This window comes from Pipistrellus hanaki, assembly GCF_964339955.1.
Source record: "Pipistrellus hanaki genome assembly, chromosome: 8".
NCBI lineage: Eukaryota > Metazoa > Chordata > Mammalia > Chiroptera > Vespertilionidae > Pipistrellus > Pipistrellus hanaki.
The window spans coordinates 35,791,449-35,815,883 of NC_140510.1; the positions used below are offsets into that span (position 1 = coordinate 35,791,449).

The 24,435-nt window shown below is 39.3% G+C and overlaps 1 protein-coding gene across 8 annotated transcripts in view; it reads left to right on the forward strand.

The window, feature by feature from the left end:
- PKP4 (plakophilin 4) overlaps window positions 1-24,435 on the forward strand; it is a 222,868-nt gene that overhangs the window by 170,240 nt on the left and 28,193 nt on the right. For all 8 annotated transcript variants that reach the window (XM_084891453.1, XM_084891452.1, XM_084891454.1 and 5 more), the window contains 4 exons: window positions 1,471-1,659; window positions 3,384-3,604; window positions 10,753-10,881; window positions 12,007-12,220. In XM_084891453.1, coding sequence (XP_084747579.1) covers window positions 1,471-1,659; window positions 3,384-3,604; window positions 10,753-10,881; window positions 12,007-12,220 — 753 coding nt within the window. The remainder of the gene's footprint in view (window positions 1-1,470; window positions 1,660-3,383; window positions 3,605-10,752; window positions 10,882-12,006; window positions 12,221-24,435) is intronic.

The window sequence follows — 24,435 nt, forward strand, 5'->3', positions numbered from 1 at the left end:
TCATTGACCCTTGAGGGATAGTGTGTCCAGTGCTCAGTGTGCAGTGATAGCCCACTGACCTGGGTTCCTCGCAGCCCTGCTGGAAAGTACCTCTGATGGAGATAATTCATATTTCCTTTGGGGCTCTCATTTTCCTTGGTTTTGAAATGAGAAGGTTTGTCTGAATAACCCCCAATTATAGGACTGTTTAAAGCTTTGATCTTCTTTTAGTAAGTGAGGAGCCCATAGTTAAAACCCAGATTGATGCATTTGGTTTCTTCCCATGTCACTTAGCTATCCAGGGTAGGTAGTAATCATTCATTTTAGAAGTTTTTTTTGTATTAACTTTCTTGCTACTCCTCGGTAAGCAACATATAATTACCACTCACACTCAAGCCCATTTGCTTTTAGTTGTGCTATGATTAACTGAGATGTTAACAGGATGGGAATGATGCAGTCTTTTTACAATTAGTTATTGTGTTAATTATTTGCAGCCTTTTTAAAAGCAAATATATGACTGACTTCAGATATATTTGTGCTTTCCCTTGCTCATGTTTGGATATAACTGTAGTTGGTATTCTTATCAAGTGGCAGATTTTACTCACAAACTTCTGAGCAGGATAGTATAGAATATATTAATATGCTTTTATTCAGAAAATAAAATGTTTGGGTTTGAAATCTGTTTTATCGTGAGCCCTGTGCGTAAACATTAGTTATTAGCAATTTGAATGAAAGAATATTTCAAATGATTTAATATTCATGTACTAACTGTACTTTTTCTTTACACTGGAAAGACGGTAAACAAGAATCTGGTATGTGGGTTTTTTATGAAAACAACTGTTTGTTGATGTTTTTTAAGAAAATAAAAAATGCAGTGATAATAATAAAGTAATACTTCACAATACTTAATAATTGTTACTAATTCACTGGTAATATTCCAAATATTGTAAGGTAAAATTCTGTTTTCCTGTAAAAATCATGAGTGAATTACTTAAGAGACATATTTCAAAACAGTTCTTGACCATCAGCCTTCACCAAGCATTACTAGGTAGGTGTTGTCTTAGGAGTTGGGGTTTAAGGAGGCGTGGGACATAGTGGACTTGGTAAGACAAGGTACTTTTAAGGGCAGGAAAAGAGACAGACCACCGTTGGTATGTGTTTAACAATGGAAATTGTATAATGATAGAAAAGGACATTCTCTTTTTGGTCATCATGATAAATAGCTTACAATTGGGAGAATAAATTTCAGGCTATCCAACAAATTAGTAATTCCTTATTATTTTTTCTTAGAAAATTTACTTTTATCTTGCTACTAAGAGAAAATTTTATTCTAAAGATTTATGAGATGTCCTTTTCATACCTGGTATCCTTCCTTTGTAAAACTCGCTAGGTTTGGTGTTTTGACTTAACATTGGCTAGCAGTTTCATTAGGGCTTTTAACCTCACCACAGTTTTCTTACTTTCTTAACAATGCCACGTTCCTGCCTCTAGGCTTACGGAGTTCCTACGCTAGCCAGCACAGCCAGCTTGGACAAGACCTTCGTTCAGCCGTGTCTCCCGAATTGCACATCACTCCTATATATGAGGGCAGGACCTACTACAGCCCAGTGTACCGCAGTCCAAACCACGGGACTGTGGAGCTCCAAGGATCACAGACCGCATTGTACCGCACAGGCTCAGGTGGGCATCGGCTGAAATCTCACCAATCTGGTTGTCAAGAAAGCAGCTGTGGCAGCAGCAGATCAATAAACAGTAAAACAAAAGTTCATTTTTTAACCTATTTTAGGTGATACCTATTTACTTTAGTTCAGTCTAATCAGTGAATAGAGTGATTATGCTGTGAATTCACAAATAAGTGTATGGAGCTATAAATGTGACTGTCCTTGGATTAGAACTATAACAGATATAGAAAAGAAGGCCTTTATTGGGAATTTTTTTGTTACCTGGAATGTGTATTTGGAGGAAATCCCTGTATGGGTTACTTCGCTATCTCTGACTTAGCATGTGTATAGTCTTGAGTGATCTTGGTGTTATTATTATTTTTTTTTATATAATGGATTTCCTCCGAATGCTTAAGAGTGGAATGTGAAAAACATATTCTTTATGGTGGACTCAATCGGGGACAGAAAGCAGTAAAGACATTTTTAAAAATAGGGAGCTAGTGCATCACACCCTTGCATCCCACCCTCATCTCTGCCACACCAGCTTGTAGTGGCTAGTGGAGCAGAATCTGTAGCCCATGGCTATGTAAGCTGCAGATTGTGCTGCCAGTTTGACTCAAGGAATCTCCTGTGGCCTCTTCTTTAAAAAAAAAAAAAAAGGCAGTTCAAGTTTATTAACATGCTCACACATGAACTCCAGGTAGCTATGATAACTCCCTAAAGGCACAACCCTAGGAGACATACCTCCCAGAACAAAGGAGGGTGGTTTTTTGTCAAAACATAATTTGGTCCACTGCAGGATTTTTCTTCTAATAGAATGTACCAATTTTTAATAATTTAGTGCAGAAATGTTTCACTTTATGTTCTGTATCTTGAGTATTTTCTTTAATAGGATTAAGAAGTAATGTTATTAAACTCTTTTGATTGCAGGAATTTCAATCATTGGAAAAATACCTACTGCAGTGATTAGGAAAGAAATGTTAAATACAGTGTACAGCATCTTTTTTTAAAAATAATATTGATTTCAGAGAGGAAGGGAGAGGGAGAAACATTAGTGATGAGAGAACATAATTGATCAGCTGCCTCCTGTATGCCCCATACTAGGGATCGAGCCTGCAACCCAGGCATATGCCCTGGCCATATGGTTCATAGGTTTACACTCAACCTATGGCTGGCTGGGCCAGTGTACAGTATTTTTACCCATAGGATCATGCAATAATTTCAGGGAGTAGCTATGGTAGAATTTGATATACCAGTCTTCTTTCTTATGAACTTTCCAAGTTATCAAAATCCACAGGTCTATAAATGAAATGTATTGCAAACTGAGTAACTTTTATACACTATTAAAAGTGATAGTTTAAATTTTTACAGATTTAACACATCTTGTTTTTTATTGCTAAAATGAATTTTAGAAATTAATTTTTTCTTACATTTCTCTTGCTGTTACTGAATTTCAATAAACATATTAAGACCTATTATAAATCAGATTTATAGTTCCATTTTTACTCTTTTCTGCTAATAAAATGATCATAATATTGTTGGTGTATATTGTTAGCATATACAAAAAACTGAAGTGCCTTTTTTAGCACTAATGAGCTAAATTGGTAAAATCTAAAAGTAAGCAAGTTATACAGCTGGTAAAAACTATAACTCCTCTTGAAGTTGAAAACATTTGACTTTGATAAATATCACCTCATGAAGAACATACTAACCTTTTTAAAATAAATGTTGACTTTCTGGTAGGTATTGGAAATCTGCAAAGGACATCCAGCCAACGAAGTACCCTTACATACCAAAGAAATAACTATGCTCTAAACACAACAGCTACCTATGCGGAGCCCTACAGGCCAATACAATACCGAGTGCAAGAGTGCAATTATAACAGACTTCAGCACACAGCACCGGCCGATGATGGCACCACGAGATCCCCATCAATAGACAGCATTCAGAAAGACCCCAGGCAAGTACTGTTATGTGTCTTCCGAATGCTACAGAATTATAGAAGCCAACCAGTTCCTTTATTCTCACTTCTTTTCAATTTGCCAAGACTCTTATAAGATCAGTAACTCCTTATCTCTAATATTTCCAGTTGCATTCCAGTACTATAAGTCATTGTGGGTAATTTCATTTTAGATAATTCATTTAAAGAAGGAAGATGGATTCCTTCTTTCCATGCTTTAATAATAGGTAAGAGAATGCACGGGTCTGTCTGAATATCTGCAGCATTCATCATTGAAATACTTCACCAAGACAGCTCTCTGGTCTGTCCTCAGTCTGAACCACACAAAAGATTTTTAAAGGATTATTTTACCCCTTTTCCTTTTTTCCTGACTGACTTCATAGATGAGAACTTTAGGAAATGCATATGGTTTTAAATGGGAAAGACCAATGTTGTACACTTTCAATCATATTGATCCATGTTATTTTGTGCTTTTATTAACTTGGTCCTTCATACAAGCTCTTTGCCATTTAAGAGAAAATCATTTACAAAAAAATTCTCATAAGCAAAAAAATATTTGTTACATAATGAATGTTTCCTTTTGTAAATTTTATTTGGACATGTAGAAAATGTGTTTTATTAAGATAAGTATGAGTCATTTAGTACTTGCCTTTTACAGACTGGCCTCATCTTTAATGAAAGCCATTTAAAATATTCAGGAAATAAAGATGTTTAGAAACTAAAAGAGAACTCTAATTTCTGTAAAAGTGAAATTATTGCTAAATTTTAAGCAGCTTGAGTGCTATTTTAAGGCATATATTAACAAGATTTCATTCACTCTTCGCCCACAGACAGTTGTTTCACTGGAAAATTGTTATAATTATCAATTCATTTTTATCAACCTACCAACTTATTCTAATGAATGTGAAATAAAAGCAGCATCAGTGAGGTTTTGATCATTAAAACAAAAAATAACTAAAGATACTTTAGAGTTAAATGGGAAGCCCTCTGTTTTCCTAAAACCACTCTACTTATCTCTTTTTTCTAAAATTCTTTATGGTTTATATATACATTTGATTATGCTTGCCACCTTTTTTGTCATTTTAAGGATTTTGTAAAATAATTTGTCTAATAGCACCTCGGTATAATTCAGAAATACTTTTACATGATTTTGTTTTTAAAAACCTCAAAATGACAAAGAGTATGGCACCCTAATACATGAAGAAATCCTAAAAAGGGCTTTGAGTCAAAGGTAATTTAGACCACACCTTGGCTGAAGCTACAGAGAAAAGAACAGCTACCCAGAGAAGCAGTGCTGTGATTAGAGCTTTGAGTTTAACATGTGTCCCTGAAGAATTCAGTTCTGACATCTGATGTGAGTTGATTCACTATATATAAGGATTTCATGTATGATAATATATTTCAGCTATTCATAGTATGATAATTTCATAGTCTAATGCATAAAACAGTTATAGCTAGCTTTGATTATGTGAATGCTTACTGATAACGCATTTGTAAGATGAATAAATGATTACCTTATAATAATAGGTGTATTTTTTCTACCTGAAACTAGAATTCAGGTGAATTTGAAGTTTGAATATTCAAAGCTAAATAAAATAGTTATATTAACTATTTAATTTTTAGTTTTGAAAATAGCAACTTTAAGTATTTACTCACTTCTAAACCTCCTTACTTTATGATTAATGTTACATTATAATTAGCCTGAAAAAATGCTGTAAGACTGAAGAAATTACTCATGTTTTCTTTGTAAAAGATCTATGAGGGTTGGTTTTTTTAAAAATAGTTTTCTGGTTTGGAAGCAAAATGATTAATAGTACAAACAATACATCCTAAAGGAAAAAGAAAAGTACTTCCTATGGGAAGTGATTTAAAGTGACAGCATCCTGGTGATGTTTTTTCCAGCAGGGCTTAATCTTTGATAATTTCATTTATCATCTCCTTGACATTTATATATTGTCAAATGTTTTACTTGTACATATATTATAAAATCCATAATATACTGTTACTATTTTTACTGTAAATAGTCAATTGTCTTTTAAAGAAAGTAATAGAAGTAAAAAAGATGGTTATTGTATTTACCTACATATTTACTATTTATAATTCTTCCTGTCTTTCTATAAATTCAATTTTTTTATCTCTTCTCATTTCCCTTCAAACTAAAAATGTCCTTTAGCCTTTCTTGTGCTGCATATCTCCTGTCAAGAAATTCTCTCAGCTTTAAACCTGAAAATGTTTTTATTTCATTAGTTTTTAAAGGATAGTTTTGCTAGATATGAATTTTGGGATAGATAGGTAAAATTCCACCACCCTCTACCCCCATTCTCCTCCCCTAGTAGTTTAAAAAATGTTCATTTATTGTCATCAGATCTTCATTATTTTTAATGAGAAATCAGACATCATTTGTATCATTGTTCTCATTATGTAATGAATCTTCTCTCTGGCTGCCTTTCAGATTTTTCTCTTTATCTTTAAGTTTTAACAGTTTTACTGTCAGAGGCTTAAATATAGTTTCCTTTATATTTAACTTGCTTGGGATTCACTAAGATTCTTTAAATGTTGGTTGATGATTTTTGGGACATTTTCCACCATTATTTGTTTAAGTATTTTTTGTCTGTCCCAAACTACTCTCCTCTTCTTCTGGGATAACTTGACATCTCACAGGTTACTGAAGCTCTCTTCAGATTTTTTAATCTGTTTTTCTATATATTCTCCAGATTGGATTTTTTTAATTGGTCTGTCTTCAAATGTATTGTCTCTTCTACATTCTCCAATATATTTAAAGCTCATCCAGTGAATTTTTTCTATTTCAGATACTTGCATTTGGTTCTTTTTTTTTTTTTTTCTTATACAGTTTCCATGTCTCTGATAATATTCCTCGTCTATTCAGTTTTTATAGACATCTTTTCCTTTAAGTCTTTGAGCTCATTTACAATAACCATTTTACAATCCTCTTCTTATAATTACAACATCTAGGTTTTTTCTGGGACTGTTTCTATTTTTGGGGTTTTTTATACTTTTTTAAGTCATATTTTTTAGTTTCTTCTGATGCCCACCAGTTAAATTATGTGTGAACTGTTATGGATGATACATTGTAGGGACTCAGGATTGTGTTGTCTCCTGTTAAGGTTCTGAGGTATTTTTGTGGCAGATAATTACTGGCAGACGCTTTTGATTCTGTCGAGATTGGTTTTATTCTTTGTTAGGATGGGTCCATTTCAGATTTGTTTAACTCCTAGCACATGGCCCTTGCTCTCTGGTATAGTTTGTGAGATTAGGTGCTCAGTAAGGTCTGCACTCAGACTGAGATGGAAGTCCACCATCACTTGGCAGAAACTCAGCCCTAAATTTTAGCCAAAGTGCTACCAAAGCAAGTACATGCTTAGCTCTCAGTCTTGCAGCAACTACTTTCCAGCGGACCTGTACATGTGCCCTATACATGCACAGCCCCACACTCAACTACGAACTTGAAAATAATCCTCCCACACACATGTAGAATCTGCTCTGCATAGTTCCCAGCTCCCCATTACCCTGTCCCACAAGTTCTAACCACTTTGGCATCTCCAAATTCCAGTCCCTCCCTCTCAGCTCACTAAGCTCATCATTGATATTTTCCTTAAGGGTCTGTGCTTCCTATGCCACATCCCAGAAGTGCCCTCGGGCAGAAAGCCAGGTGAATATTAGGCTCCTGCGGTAATTCCCTTTCAAAGATTACATCCCTGTGTTACCTGTTGTTCAGGCCCTGAAAACAGTTTTCTTATGCATTTAGAAGTCCGATGTACTACCCACTGCACTACAGAGTCCTCATACAATTAGTCCAATTTTATATGTGTTTGTTGTAGAAGGGTAAATTTCATCATGGCTGAAAACTGGAATCTGGGCTTAGGTTTTAATAAAGCAGATCCTGGCATTGATGCCATGCCAGGTAGCCATCTCCCCAGGGTAAATTGCTGCTGAAAATCAAGATTGGAGTTGATGCCATCCAAGCCTAACTACCCATCTCTGTCTGGAGCCTACTCTTTGTGTTGTCTGACCCTCGTATCACCCAAGAATGCCAGGAAGTCTTGGGCACCCCTGTGCCATTTAAAGGGGACAAAAATGTGTATTTGTAATAATTGTGAGTCATCAAGGAAAGATTAAATCCCATTCCTTGCACCCCGTTAATTATGGCATAGATTTACATAATGGGCAGAGGCAGATTTTAATCAGAAGTGGCTAGAATAGTTTCAGTGCATGAAAGGACATGTGATTGCAGAGAATACGCCTGTTTATAATAGTTCTTATGTTAGGGATAATGAACATTAATAAAATATCCATATCATAATTTAAAGTGTATAAAATATTTTAATATACATTATAACAGTTTAATCATCACAGCCAACCTAAGAAGAAGGTAGAAATGATAGTTTTATTGTTCCTATTTTATAGATGGTGAAACTGAAACTCCAATTAATTAACTGGTTTTCAAAATGGCATAGTAAGTGAAGGACCTGGGACTTTAACATAGGCAACCTAATTCTAAATTATGTGCTTTTTCTGCTGTGTTATCCTACCCCTTAGTATTGAGGGATATCTGTATATATGTTTTTATTAATTTCAGAGAGGAAAGGAGAGAGAGAGAGAAACATCAATGAGGAGGGAGAATCATCAATCAGCTGCCTCCTACTTGTCTCCTACTGGGAATTAAGCCCAAAACTTGGGCATGTGCCCTAACCAGGAATTGAACCATGACCTCCTGGCTCATGGGTCAATGTTCAACCACTGAACCACACTGGCTGGGCCATTTGTGGTGTTCTTAATGTCTATTCATGACATGGTCATCCAGACTGTCCTCCAAGCCAGAAATCTCCACTGACTTCAGTTTTCAGAGGATCATATGGAAGCTGTGCAAAGAGTGGATGAGAGGAGGGATGGCGTTTGAAGCAGGGCTATTAGAGTGGTCCCAGCAAGACAGAGAGAATGGATGAGTATCTTCCTTATAAATGTGACCCTGTCCCATTCTGTCACTCTTCTGCTTCAAAACCTTCATTAGCTCTCTGTTGCTTATGTGGGGACAGTCCTGGAGGGGACAAAAGTAAGTTTACAGTGGTGAGTACATAAAACACAGTTTATTTTTATATTATTTATTAATTTTTGTAATTTTTATACAAACAGCTGTAAACCTACTTTTGCCTCACCATGTCTATAGATCACCTGGCGGTAGATCACTAACCTTCACCACTTCATTGGTTCTTTGTCTATATCTAAAGTTATTTAATAGTGTTTACCTCATGGGGCAACAATGGAGGTAAATGAGATAATGTATATAAAGCTCTTGACCCAATGCTTGATGCCAGTAAAATCAATAACTAATAACTTGTTGTTGGTATTAAGACTAAGCTCTTCAGTTTGACATCCATAAAATTAAATTCAGTGTTTGTACCTCTAGCACCTGCAGCCTAGTAGGGAGTCACTAAATATTTGTTAATGCCTGGAGCCCTCCAAGACCAAGAGAGACACTGGGCCTTTAAAACCGGGCAATAGCAATATCACTGGGTTGTTAATTTAAATGTTTTTGTAGAAGCAAGCCAAGTGTCCACAGAGAAATAAATGGGTAAAGAAAATGTGATATTTGTACACAATGGAATATTATTCCACCATAAAAAGGGAAATCATGCCATTTGTAACAACATGGGTGGATCCTGAGGATTATGTTAAGTGAAATAAGTCAGACACAGACTACCAGATCAAATACCATATCCCCTCACCTATATGTGGGATCTGGAAAAACAAAACTAAACTAAACTCATCAGTACAGAGAACAGATTGGTGGTTGCCAGAGGCAGGGGTTGAGGATGAGAGAAATGAGTGAAGGTTGTCAAAAGCTATAAACGTCCAGTTAAATAGTTCAAGTTAAAATAAAATATATAGGGATATAATGTACAGCATGGTGACTATATTAATGTAGTGTAGTGTATATTTGAAAAGAAGTTTGTTTGGAGAGTAACCTTAAAAGTTCTCATAATAAGATAATAATTTGTAATGGTGTAGTGATGGGGGAAAAGTTTATTCAATATTAATTCATTTTTGGATTAACAGTTTACTTTGTCCTATAATCAAAGTCTGTGAATTTGTTGCTTTTTTTTTAACTGTTTGTAAGAAATTGTTCTACATATGATATAAGCATAAATTCATATTTAAAAAGGATTCCAAATAGTGGGGCAGTCAGCTGACATCTGAAAATTCTGTCAGTGGGATGTGACCTGAAAAAGCAAAATGTAAAAGTATATATGCTTGTTACAATTGTATATTTCTTTTACAAAAAGTAGGATAGATAACACAGGGTGTTAGGCTTCAGGCTCTGGATTCAGGTTGCCAGAGTTCAAATGTTGCTCTACTCTTGGCTAGCTGGGTGACTTTAGACAAGTTGCTTCATCTTTCTGCCCTTGTCTCCAAATCCATAAGGCTGGTATAAAAATAAATTACTAGTAATATACATAAAATGCCTAGCACAGAATAGGTATTCATGAAATTTTAAGTGCTGTTCAATAACAGTCCAGTTCTTTGGGGGAAAAAATCTGTATGCACACATGAGCACATTTGCACATATTTTGAAAAAAGACCAGCAGAAAATGCCAGCAGTGTTTCAATTTTCTGCACATGGGATTGCTGGTAAGAAAATATTTTTAAATAATTTTCTGTGTTTCTTGCTTATAATTATAATCAAGAGCAGCCATAAACATGACACTTGTTGAAATTCATCAGGTCCACATTTGCGATCTGTATATTTCCACCAGCCCTTCTTCCTCTCTGCAAGCGTGACATCTCACCTAGCTAAAGTACACTTATTTACCTGAGCCTTGCACCTGCAAATTGCTTTATAGATAGAAAGGCATAGAATTAGAATCAAGGCAAGGAAAATGAGAAAGTTACTCATGTTAAGAACTTGTTTGTCCTCCTGAATCTCTTTCTGTGCATCTTGTCTGCTTTAGGATCCTAAGCAGCTGGGCCTCTGCATATGTTCATCAGGGGGAGAAATTATTTACATATACATGTATTTTAGGACTTTTCTACTTCCAATTTTGGTCTCAATGAGCTTTTTTCCTATGCCAAATGTTTTGTATTGTTAAACACATGGGCTTTCCTTCTGAAGCCATCTTTTTCTCATGCAGGGAGTTCGCCTGGCGTGATCCCGAGCTGCCTGAGGTCATTCACATGCTGCAGCACCAGTTCCCCTCTGTGCAGGCGAACGCGGCGGCCTACCTGCAGCACCTGTGCTTCGGCGACAACAAAGTCAAGATGGAGGTACGGGACCCAGTGCCTGGGCCGCAGGCAGAGGCAGTACCTTTTCGTTTTGCAGTCTCGTGTCTGTGTGCTTAAGAAATTACCAGATGCCCTTTTAGAGGGATTCTGATACCAAGGACTCTTTCACTTCGTAACATTTATAAATACTGTGCATTTCAGTATTTCTCAGGAAAAACTGGGATGAGTATATTTCTTAGAGTGCTTTTAGCACTTTCAAATTGTGGGTCCACTCACTAGGTCATTTGTAAAAATATAAAACGTGAAGCAAAGGTCAATTTAAAATGCATTTATAAAGTATTTTTCATTAAAATTATAGGATGTCTGAAACAAGTGAGCTCATGTATTTCATGAGATTCTGGTCATGACTGTTGCCAACATACAATTAAGTAAAATTACAGAAGATTTATAACTGTTACTAATGCTGAACATATAGGAATATTTTAGTTCACATTTTACGTTTTTTGGCATTTGCAGAAACACGGTGAGTCATTGGTTATTGGCTGGTGTCCTATATCATACAGATTCTTTCTTTTAACATTTTAAGCCATCCCCCAACCCACTGCAATTTCACATAGAACTTAAGTGTTTCTCCTCGATTTAATATGCAAAACAACATACCAGTTGCAGACCTAAAGGTGGATGCAGTAAATAAAGTCTATTAATGTTCGCATAATGTATTGATAAATTGACAAATGGAAGAAAATTTAGAGAGAGTAGCTTAGAGGAACAGTTCTAAGAATCCATTGGCTTTAGTCACAGATCCTTTTCTCTGTGATCTCCAACCCTGCATGTAGCTTTATTGTGTTTGTGTATTTGTTCTTTGCACCCGAGAGTGGAAGCACATCCCTGTGTGTTCAGAGGGTTGGAGTAGGACTGTGCTACCTACACCTGCCACTAATCCACCTTGGTCTCCCTTCCCCTTTTTTAAGCTATGAACCCAGGAAATGAGCTGCATTTTGGATGGTGTCCTTAACATTTAGAAAAAATGGGTTATGTAAAATGAAAAGTAAACTTTTGAAATTATCTGGAGTTGTCCATTTCCTGTGATCTTTTTATAAGACTTTTGTTTGATCACTGCTGAATCTCATGTCACTTAGGCCTGGTACCTAATATTTCTCATTCTAGGTGTGTAGGTTAGGGGGAATCAAGCATCTGGTTGACCTTTTGGACCACAGAGTTTTGGAAGTTCAGAAGAATGCTTGTGGTGCCCTCCGAAATCTTGTTTTTGGCAAGTCGACAGATGAAAATAAAATAGCAATGAAGAATGTTGGTGGGATACCTGCCTTGTTGAGACTGTTAAGAAAATCTGTTGATGCAGAAGTAAGGGAGCTTGTTACAGGTGGGTAAAGAACGCGATCTTGTCCTGGAGGAAATGCTGAAACGGTCTGGACTGTGCCCTTGTATGGTGCCTGGTGAAGGAGTTGGAGGTTGTAGATAGGAGATGAAATAGTGCTCACAACTGTGACGTAGGCTGAGTGTAACTTAACGCAATGATTCAGAAGGCTCTCCGGTGGTGCTAGGATAGTTATGCTTAGTCATGCAGAAGTGTCAGCTAACAGAGGTCTTGTTCATAGAGGGCAGATGTCGTTTTTATTATGTATTCCATAGTAAATCTCCATTTTAAAAGATTGTCTCTCCTTTATCTTGAAAATAAAATACTACACTTAATGGATCAGCTGCCTTCCACTTCAGCTCAGCCCAAGTCCTAATGCCTGTTAGTACCTCAATGCTTTCCTTGGACCTGGGGATGAATAGAACTCAATCCTGCCCTCAGGTAGCAAGCAGACTGGGGAGGAACATGAGGTCCTGTGAATGGCAATGAAAAATGGCAAGTTAAAGGACTCATTAAAGAGGCATTGGGCTGTAGCTGGTTTGGCTCAGTAGATACATAGGCCTATGGACAAGGGTCCTGGGTTCAATTCCGGTCAAGGGAACATGCCTCGGTTGCAGGCTTGATCCCCAGTAGGGGGCATGCAGGAGACAGCCAATCAGTGATTTTCTTTCATCATTCATGTTTCTCTCTCTTTACCTCCCTGCCTTTCAATAAAAATATATTTTTTTAAAAAGAGGCATTGGGAGCACAGCATGAATGGGTAAGGAAGTTCCCTGTTTGACATGAAACTAAAGTTGTCCTAAAGGATAAGGAGGCTTTGGCTGAGTAAACAGGGGAGATACTTCAAGTCATAAGCAGAGGCTTGGAGCCAGCATAGGAGGGATGTAAAGTCAGAGGTAGCAGCCAGAAGAGGATGCTGAAGGGAGACCAAGCCCGAGGGAGATGTAGGCCTTGTTTGGGGAACCCAAATGAGGAGTCCGAGTCCCGCATGCAGTGGGGATGAAGGCAGGGCAGGGCAGGTTTGGGCTTTTAACCGCATTCTTCCTCAGGCAGCAGATGAGGGTTGATTGGAAGGGGATGAGCCCAGCATCTGAGAGGCCTAAGAGGACTTCAGGAGTCTAAAGATAACAGCATGAGCTCCATCAATAATAGAAGAAGTAGATAGTGCAGAAGAGGAACAATTAGAGAAATATTCATGGTCAAGGCAGGACGAACTAGTGTGAAGAGTGAGAGACTAAGAGGAACTGAGCTATTATGCCTCAAGAGACTGGACATTGCAACACCATAACACCATCAAGTAGATGCAAGAGTGCTTGAGGTCAAGGTGAAAGAAAGATTGTGCCGGAAGGCAAATAAACGGGAGCATTATTTATAATAGGGCATTAGTGGAAAATACTGAGTGTTCATTGGTAGGCAAATGATTAAATAAATGGCAGTATGCTCACCCAATGAAAGCATATACAAGGTTAAAATAAGTGTATTAAAGCAATCTATAGCAACATGGGTAAATCTCCAGAAATATTATGATACTATTTTTATATAGTTTTTAAATATGCAAGTTGAGGTTTTTAATTATTTTTGATATATGCATATGCAATAAAGTTAAAAGTTTTCATTGGAATGATAATAGATTCATGATGATGGTTACAGGATAGGGGATTGGAGAAATTGGGATTGGGGGCTATAATCTAGCTTTGTGTCTTTAAAAAGAAAGTAACTTGAAACAAAACAATTAATATTTAAGTTGGATGGTAGATACCTAGATGTTGTTTTATAATTGCTAGGCTATTTGTCATGCTTGAAATATTTAAATATTTTTAACAACTTTTAAAAAATATATTTTATTGATTTTTTTTTTTTTACAGAGAGGAAGGGAGAGGGATAGAGAGCTAGAAACATCGATTAGAGATGAGAGAGAAACACGGACCAGCTGCCTCCTGCACACCCCCTACCGGGGATGTGCCCGCAACCAATGTACATGGCCTTACCTGGAATCGAACCTGGGACCTTTCCACAGACTGACGCTCTATTCACTAAGCCAAACCAGTTTCGGCAACTTCTTTTTTATTTTTTCAAAATTAATCCCTTGCCTACAGGCTTTCACTATGAAATCAGAGTTACAGGTTCTGTCAGCTACAATTCAGTAACACTTGGGAATGTAGCAAACCATCATGAATCTAATATTTCAAGGGAATTAATTTACTCTTAAAATATTGGGTTCACCATACAGCACCCTGCACTCCAAATAAGATACGAAGCTTATGTACTCGGATTGTGCTGCCTGCCTTAATATTGTTTGAATATTAATGTTTTAACACATCTACTAGTAAATTGCATATTGATTTATTAGTATGTACTCTCTATTTCTAAAATACTTTGAGACATCTCATCCTTTCACACCAAAAAATAAATTATTTACACCTGCATATATATATATGTATGCATGTATATACCTATGCAAAATGAAAATTAGAAGAAGCTAAATAGAATTAAGAATATTCATCCTAGAAGGCCACACAGTCACTGTGGTAACACCAGAGCGCTGCCCTGCGCTCCCTGTGGGGCGGCACAGAGGAGACAGTGGTATTGCAATCAGTGCGTGCCTTCTCTCACTGTCTGATGTTTCATTCCCGTCACTTCACACTTTGTGTGTAATGTCCAAGTGTCTTCTCCCAGTAACACATCTGTGCAGCCAACAAGGTTGCCGACTGGCTGTCATCTCCCCAAAGGGCAGCGGTGATCCAGGAACCACAGCTCACCCTCAGATGTATTCTCTTGATTAACTAGGCAGATGAATGGTGACTTGGTTCTTACATTCTTAATGTGCAGCTTTCTTCTCATTTTCTGTCATAGGAGGACTAGGTCTCTGCTGGAGTTCTGTTTCTGAGATGTTTGTCTCTGGGGGGAAACAGTGGCAGGGACTTTTTGAGCTGAGTTTTAGGAGCTTGTAAGATGTTGTGATAAACAGGAAGAAAAGTATATGAAGGTTTCGTGATTGTTTTTCATTTGAGAATAAATCAGATTTATTTGAAGTAGAGCCAGCCTTCACTATGAAGGGCTTTTATGTACTAATTTACCTGATTTATACACTGGATGTGAGTACTAATTTAGATCTTTCCTCTATATTTTTCCATTTCTGTGTGGCTACAGTACTCATTGCTGAGAATACGAGCTGTTTTAAAACATGGACCCTGACCTTGAAAGGAGGATGTTAGTGTTTCCTAATTCTAAAAGAGCTATTTCCCTGAATAGATTATGTTGCTTCCAGTGTAACACTAGCACCAACCTCATATTTCTTTTTTGGAAACAGCTGCCAATAGCTTTTAGACTTTAAGAAGTATTTTTTTGGCCATACTTGTAGGGTAGGTGGAATTGCAAATTCTTTATGACTCTATCATTTATGACTCTACCCCTAACAATTTATTCTGATATGTGAACTTATAACTTATGACATGCTCTCTTCAAAAATAGTCTTTACTTTGGAATAGGTGTGGTCTGTGTGTAATCACCCAATTGCCACGTTTTAAGGAGTTGTCCCAGAGGACTTCAGAAGTGAGTCCAGTTCAAAAGGCTAGATGTCAGCCAAGTTTAATGTCTTTATAAACATTATCTAACTAACATGAAACTACCGAGTCATAATAATAAATCTAGCAGAGTTGCGTGTATATAACATCAAAAGATCTTTGAGCTCTTTCATTAACTCTTCCTCAAGCCAAGTACTCATAAGCTGTCTTTAAATTACAGAACCACAAGGTTGGAGGGGAACCCAGAATTCATGTTGCCCAGTTAGCCATGGATCCCATGTACAGCTTTCACATAGTCACTGCCCATTACATGCTTGAACCCACAGGGACAGGGAGCTCATTACTTCATGAAATTAAGGCTGAGCATCAGGGTTATTCAAAAGCAACAAGGAGACATTAAGTGTGACTTGAGAAGACGTGGAAGATGTGCCCTCAGGAGCTCATTTTGCTAAGCAACGGCCCTGTAGGAGAAGACCTATTAGCCCCATCTACAGGTGGCTGACATCTAACCAGCCTCCCATGCATCTCCTAAGCAGGAAAGGTGTGTCCCCATCTGAACCGTCCTCATTAAAATATGTGTTCCAAAATGGGTGGCCAGGTGCATGTGACCCTGTCACCCAGTGTTCCATATCAGCTGCCCATCTCTATAAAATCCCCTTTGTAAATAAAACAATATCCTTCCCAATTTCAGTGTTCTGCCAGTGTCTTCTACAAATTACTGTGGCCCTAGCCAACCTTGCATGATGGTTGGACTTAATAGGTATAGCCTAAGATTTGTTTTTATTTTCTTTTATTATTATTATTAAATTATTATCTGTGTACATATTTTAACATTGCCCCCCCCCTCCCTCCTTGGAGTTTTGTGTCCATTGGTTGTACTTACATGCATGTATACAAGTCCTTCGGTTGATCTCTTATCTCCCCAGATCTCCCTACCCTCCCGGCTGTAATTTGACAGTCTGCTTGTTGCTTTACTGTCTTTATATCTGTCTTTTGGTTCATCAGTTTATAATGTTCTTTAATATCCATAAATGAGTGAGGTCATGTAGTATTTCTCTTTCATTGACTGGCTTATTTCACTCAGCATGATGTTCTCTAGTTCTATCCAGGTTGCTGCAAATAATGAGAATTCCTTCTTTTTTATGGCAGCATAGTATTCCATTGTATAGATGTACCATAGTTTTTTGATCCAATCACCTGCTTATGGGCACCTAGGCTGTTTCCAGATTCTAGCTATTGTAGATTGTGCTGCTATGAACATAGGGGTGCATATATCCTTTCTGATTGGTGTTTCTAGTTTCTTGGGATATATTCCTAGGAGTGGGATTTCTGGGTCAAATGGGAGTTCCATTTTCAGTTTTTTGAGGAAACTCCATACTGTTCTCCACAGTGGTTGCACCAGTCTGCTAAGAATTGTTTTTGTGGGTTTTTTTAAATATATTTTTATTGATTTCATAGAGGAAGGGAGAGGGAGAGAAAGAAACAAAAGTGATGAAAGAGAATCATTGATTGGCTGCCTCCTGCACACCCCCTACTAGGGTTTGAGTCCACAACCTGGGTATATGCCCTGACTGGGAATCTAACTGACCTCCTGGTTCATAGATTGACTTATCCACTAAGCCACACCAGTTGGATGCATAAGAGTTATTCAGTGCAAATTACATTCAACTTAGGATCATGATGTTATGAAGCACAATGAACTGATGTGTTCACAATATTGTACTATTTGAAGAAATTACTGTCCCTTTGAAGCTAGGTGTTCTATTATCCTTAATATTAAGTAATTCTACCTAATTATTAATCCACAGCCTTTTTCCCTAGTTCCCTTTGTTTCAGTTTGACATTTTTATTGTACTTAAATGAAAAAAATAAAAATTAGCTATTTCCTTTGAAAGATGCCTCACCTTTGCTTTAAATTTAATGACTGCCCGGGGCTTATATTTTTGGCCATGTCTTTATGCAGGGAAATAAAAGGAAAAATGTTTTGTTTGCCAAGTGTATTTTTTCAAGACAGTTGGGCTGTCGCTGTTAATTAAACAGTTCCCTAATATATAACATGATATTTGTGTTTTCTTCATTGTGTTGAACATGTCCAGGTTGAAACCTAATGAACGAATTTTTTTTTAAATTTATTTTTTAGTAATTGTTAATATAAGTGAGTGCTCAGGAAGAGGTTGCTTTAAAAAAAAAAAAAAAAAAAAAAAGGAAACATAGGTACTTGAAAGCTGGATGAAGTATGGTTTCCCCCATTGGGTTATAAGCTGGGTGAAGGCTGGGCCACAGACTGTGGATGTAAAGTAGGAACATCTTGTCACTAGAAAAGAACTCATTTGTTTTTGATGGAACAAAGGAACTCATTTGTTCTTGTGGAACTCATTTGTTCAAGATAATTAAATAGTGTTCCTAAGCTAGGAAATGTGAGTTTCATGTTTTTAAGCATCCTAAAAGCATCATTTTTAAGACTATAGAAATGGAAGATATTGCACAGAATCTGGAGGCCTACCTTTTAATGAAACAAATGTCCCCAAACTATCACATGTCTCTTAACCACCATTAACACTGGTGTCAAATACCAAAAAGTAGCCTTTGTTCTTGAATAATAATAATAATAATAATAATAATAATAATAATAGACTTTTTTAACCACTTAACTGCCACGATATTTTGAATTTAATTTGAAAAGCTCCACTGCTTGTGTCTATAGACGCTTATGGCGTACAAATGGTTCAGGTGGCAGCTATATTCATATTATTTCCAATTTAGTAAGTGATTAGTCATCCATATGGCTAAGTAAAACATCTCTACACATTTATTTAAAAATTTTTGGATGCCAGCATTGGATTCCAGATACTATGCAGAACATGAAATGACGCATACTCCTTCCTGGTCATTAGCTCCTGTTTCTAATTAGACTGTAGATAAATAAGAAATGAGTCAGGCACTCAGGAAGGGCAGGTGGGCAGGCTAAAGTTCAGCAGCCAGCAGAGCATCCTGTAAAGAGCCAGGGCTTAGTGGACATGCATTTAGCCTTTTGGACTGTTACCTGCCAGCGGAGGATGAAACAATTTACTGAACATGACCCCTTGACCTAATTAATGTGCCATTAAAACAGTCATTTGTTCTCTGATTCAGAGAGAAGTTGTTCTGTTAGTTTCTATGCTGCCTTTTCTGGGCCACTTGATTTTCAGGAGCTACCTGGGTAGTTTTCACAAATTTAGCAATATCGCCTTCCAATTCCCAGCGCAAGTCAGTAAGATCTTTACCATTTGGCCCACTTTATAAAAAAAGAGCAATAGAAATGTGTGCTCTCTTTTTTACTGAGCATTTCAAACCATAAAAATTGGTACTAAATAAAATGATAAACAAAATGTAATAGCAACAAGAAAAACTGTTTATTATAAATAGATAACTCCTAATTCAGTCATAGAACTTTGAGCTGGAAGGGACCCTAAATAAGTCCTCTGTCTTGCCCTGCATGCCCATACAAGAGAGGAGAAATGGGGTCCAGAGACTGAGTCCAGGCCGGGCTTCTGGCATGCAGGTTGAGCTCTTCCTTCCCTGCCTCTGTCACTGCCTGCCCTGGCCATCCCCAGGCTACCGACACGTGCAGGGCAGGCACAGAATCTGAGGTGCCCGTTGTCAGGTGTCATTTCCCTTGTTCTTTTAAATTCCCACCAGAAAGGTACCATACTCCTCCTTTGAATTTTACCTAGTTATATAGAGAAGTATTGTTTAGCTTGGCCACTAGTGCAGCCACTTCAAACTAGTGATCGGGTGTAATCACAAAGCTTCATATTGCTTAAAAAACATGGGAATGTGACATGGAGTACAACCTTCTGTCTGTGTGGGGACTTCTAAATGTTGAGCAGAATGATGCCATCAAGTGGGGAGACTCAGAGGTCCCCTGTGATCTCAGATGGTCAGCCATGGGTCAGAGTAGGTTTCCCAGCACAAGAACAGTCCCATAATGCCACACTCCCTCGGTAGACGAGAAAGCCAGTAAATGCACAATTTATGAGGGCCCCTCATAAACATCTAAAAAGATGTACAAGAGACCCTGATTCAGGTCCCTCAAGTTCTTTTTTTTTTTTAATATATTTTATTGATATTTTTGTACAGAGAGGAAGGGAGAGAGATAGAGTGTTAGAAACATCAATGAGAGAGAGTCATTGATCAGCTTCCTCTTGCATACCCCCCACTGGGGATATGCCTGCAACCAAGATACATGCCCTTGACTGGAATCGAACCCGGGGCCCTTCAGTCCCCAAGCTGACACTCTATCCATTGAGCCAAATCGGTCCCGGCGTCCCTCAAGTTCTTTGCAGCGTTTAGTCTGTAAGTTCCCAAGGCTTGGGACTGGAGACACTCTTGTCTCTAAGCTGTGAATACCAAACAACGAGGTTGATGACTGAGTGCAATTACAGATGAATAAGCACATTCCTGGGAGAGGTAAAAGTCAGCACGGAACAGTATAGATGCTACTTCTGTGTCAGGAGCTGAAGTAACCTGAAGGACTACTGGGTGGCCTGGCTGCTGCCCTCTCGCTACCTCTGCATCAGAGCGATGCTCTCGGGGATTTCCCCTGCTGTGGCCTGTTCCCTGTAGGTATTGACAAGCTGCCCTGACAGACTGTCCTGTGCATCCCTTACAGGCAATCTCAGCCAGCATTTTGGGATTATAAGCAGGTTTATTTTCCGTGTAAATGCCTTCCCAGGGTATGTGGGACTACACTATGTCATTAATGCTCTCAACCTACCCATGGAAAACCACCTAGAATGAAGATGTTCAAATGCAAATGTGAATTTATAAAGGGATCTCTAGAAATTGATAGATCTTTTCAAAGGTGCTGTGATCCATCTTTATACCTGAAAAATCACAGGAACATAGGCTAGCCCTCATGTTCTTCAAAGACTAAAGATCTATCACTGGTGTCCGTTAGCTGGGGAAAATCTAAACAGCAGGAGCAAGCCCCTTCAAATGGAGTATGTGGGCACAGCATTTGTGGCTTACACAGGTCTTCAGTGCCACACAGCCAGCTCCTGGGAAGCTTCCTTTCCTCGGATCACCTACAGACTCAACTCGCCACCTCTTCTGAAACCGGAGTGGTGACTGCTGTGACCCCAGCTAGGGCTAAGTCAGCTTTCCCTGCCTGACATGGATTATGCATTAACTGCAGCACCCAGGTGATCAGGCAAGGCTCACGGGCCAGACTCCACCGCCAAGGAGACCAGCTATGCCAGACAGCAGGGGACTCAGCAGGCAGGCCCATCCTCCCTGTGCTACTGGCTCTAAGGGAGACAGACATGGCAGCAGGGAGGACGAATGAGCCACGCTCCAGGCCTGTAAGCCAGGAGCAGGCCTGCACGTTCTCTGCTCTGAGAGTCGCTGCTCGCATTGTAGGAACCTCTGCTGAGATGATAGCATCTTGGGAACCCCGGGAGTGATGCTACAACACTGTGACTGGTTCTCCTCATAATTTATCCAGAGTGAAGTGTTCCTATCACTGAACACAATACTTTCCCCCAGTCTCATAATAATTGCTTTCCCGTTGTTTCAGTTCCATTTCAGTTTCATGATTTGTTCACAGCCTTCCAGTACTGGTGGAAAGCCTGAAGCCACAAATGGCAGGCATTTTTTATTGCACTGCTCCCTTCCCACCCCCCTTGGATTGCCTCGTTTCTGCTACAGTTCATATTCCCACACATGCCAAATGGCTGGCTCAGCTTTGATGCCACCCTCAGCTTGCATCAGGCTCCAGTTCTTATCACAAGTGCTCCCCCTCCCTCTTTGCCTTCCCACAGCACCCCTCCAGAGCCTCATCACATTCCCCCTAAACTGCTGTCCTGGGACATAGGCTCTGCCCCTCCTGCTCCATCAGCCTCGCTGCCATCCCTGGAATGACACCTGTCTCTCTCACACCTCCCCACCTGCCAGTCAAACTGCTTCCCTATTATCACCTGCGAGGCCAGCCCCAGCCTCAAGGCTCCCCACTCTCTCTCCTCCCCCTGGTCTGGTCCACCTGGAAGGTTCTCCCTGCCCCCCACGCTCCATCCCAGATGTGGTGGTCTCCAGTCTTGCCAGGCAGGTTCCCGCACTCAGGAAAACCTGCAGGGAAAGGCAGCATGGTGTTGGGGAGTGAGTAAGTGTGAGTTCAGGTCAGACCCACATGTTTCCTTCCAGCTCTGGCCCCATGCAAATCACCTCTGCTTGGGACTGTCTGTGCGTGCCTGGCACGAGCGACGAGAGAGCCATGCTGTTGCTCATCCTGTGCTCGGGTGCTTTGCTCCACTGTCTTGTGTTGTCAACATGGCGAGGCCTTCCGAGAATCAGCCTGCATGTCTGCCTCTTTTAGAGCCAGTGGCACAAAATGAACAGTGCCTCTACCAGCGCTTTCCATTAGAAGTATAACACAAGAGAACTAATTCTGAACTTGCCAGTAGCCACATTAAAAGGGAAGAACGGATTATTTCTTTTAATAATGTAGCCTCTTTAATAATCCAATATCTCTAAATCACTTCGCCTTATAAGCAGTATAAAAATTATTAATAGATGTCCATAATTTTTTTTCTGGTAACCAGGCCTTCATAATCCAGTGTGTATTTTATGTCCACACCTTTGGACTAGCCAGATTTCAGGTGTTCAGTAGCCACCTGTGGCTGACAGCTACTATATTTACTGCACATGTGGGTCTATGCTAGGCTGGGTAAAAGTAACTGCATCTAAAAGGCATGAGATACGTGACTTTGATGGACAGGGATGCAGCTGGCCATACTGAGACAGAGTCTAGTAGCCACACTTACCAACAACACGTCACCAAAGTTCGTAAAAACCGTACTGGGGTTAGGGGAGAGCTTCAGAGAGAAGAAATGGTGACATGTTTTTTGCTAGATCCTCAGTGTTTCAGCCAGAGACTTATAGGGAATGTCTTGGAGTCAGGTGCCAGGATCGAGGGTGGCTTATCGCCCTGATTTGTCATCCACAGTCTGAGTTTACGAGATGCACACACTCTGACCCTCGGATGCAATCTGCAGTCTTAAATTACATTTTAAGTATTAGTCTGATATTTCTACCTCCATTTATCAAGACTGCTTGCAGGATAGTTACACACGGCACCAGCCTGTTCCAAGAAGTCCACAGATGCACACTTGCTGGGAGGGGACCAGTGCATCTATCAAGCGTCCTCGGCCCTGGGCTGGTGGGGCATGGTTAGGACGGTGACTTGTCATGATGTTCACTCTGTGCCAGGAACTGTGGTTGCAAGACCTATTGGTCTGTTGTCTGAGTAGATACTCCCTACACCCTAAGGCTTGGGGACATGAGCTTGCCTCATGGACATCGAGGGAAAGAGCGTGACCAGAACAAGAACGTCAAGAACAGAGACTGAGAATGAGGGTAGCTTGTGAATGGAATTGTAGGGTCATGTCTAGAGGTGATATTTGAAGTGCACTCGGACTTTCTTTTATTTTTCCTTTTGCGATGATCAAGAATTCTTGTGGGTCTTTGTGGGTTTTTTTCATAACTAGGAATCTGGGAATACCATGTAAAAGTTAATCGTTTTTTCATTTCTTTCATATCAGAAAAAAAACAATTGTTTAGGGCATTATGTATGTGTGCAACCAGAGAAATTGCATTTTCCAAATGTTCTTTGTTTGACTTTTAATGTTCTTTAAGAAATACATTTTTTAAAATAGTGCCATTATTTTAATTAATCAGTTAAACCAGTTTCTAATTTGACTATAAAATTATCAGGTGGCTGTTAGAATAAGCTATAAAGCCAGTTTTAAACATGAGCTCTTTGGAAATTCTGCAGCATGGGATTTGTGTAAAATGGTATTTTAATTACTTTTATTCATTCTTTGTGGGGAAAACGAACTTTCATCTCTCCTGGAAATGTTTCATTATGGCTGTTGGCTATTTGTTGTGTGTACTTTTTCCTATGGTAGAGAATAAGCAGCATTGTCTAAAATAATAGGCATTAAATTCTTTAGGATCTTTTCTATTTTTAAAATTTTTTTTATTGTTTTTTTTTTATTGTTTTTTTTTTTTTTTATTGTTGACATTGCAGATGTCCCCCAATTTCTCCCCATTAGTCCCCCTGCCCCTTCACCACACCATTGTGTGTGTCCATTGGTTATGCATATCCTAATATATAAGAAGCCAGGGGCCGTCATGACCAAAACAATTGATCAGACAACCGAAGAGCAGGCTGCATAGGGCTACAAGGCCAGCAAGGGGGTTACTGAAGGACGACCAAACTACTGAACAGCAGGCTGCGTGAGATGACCAGGCCCACAATGGGGGAGGGGGAGGCATTACTGAGTGACCAGGCTGGTGGGGGAGGGCAGTTTGGGATGACCTGGCTGGTTGGGGTGGCAGTTTGGTGTGACCAGGCCAGCAGGGGCACGGGAGGGGGAGGGGTAGTTGGGGGTGACCAGGCCATTGGGGTGGGGGGGGGCAGTTAGGGGCGACAAGGCTGGTAGAGGGGGGCAGTTGGGGTAGACCAGGCCATCAGATGGGGGCACTTCGGGGGCAATCAGGCAGGCAGATAGGTGAGAAGTTAGGAGCTAGCGGTCCCAGACTGTGAGAGGAATCCCAGATTGAAGAGGATGCAGGCTAGGCTGAGAGAACCCCCACCCCACCCCACTCCCCATGAATGAATTTTTGTGCACCGGGCCTCTAGTATGTGTATAAGTTCCT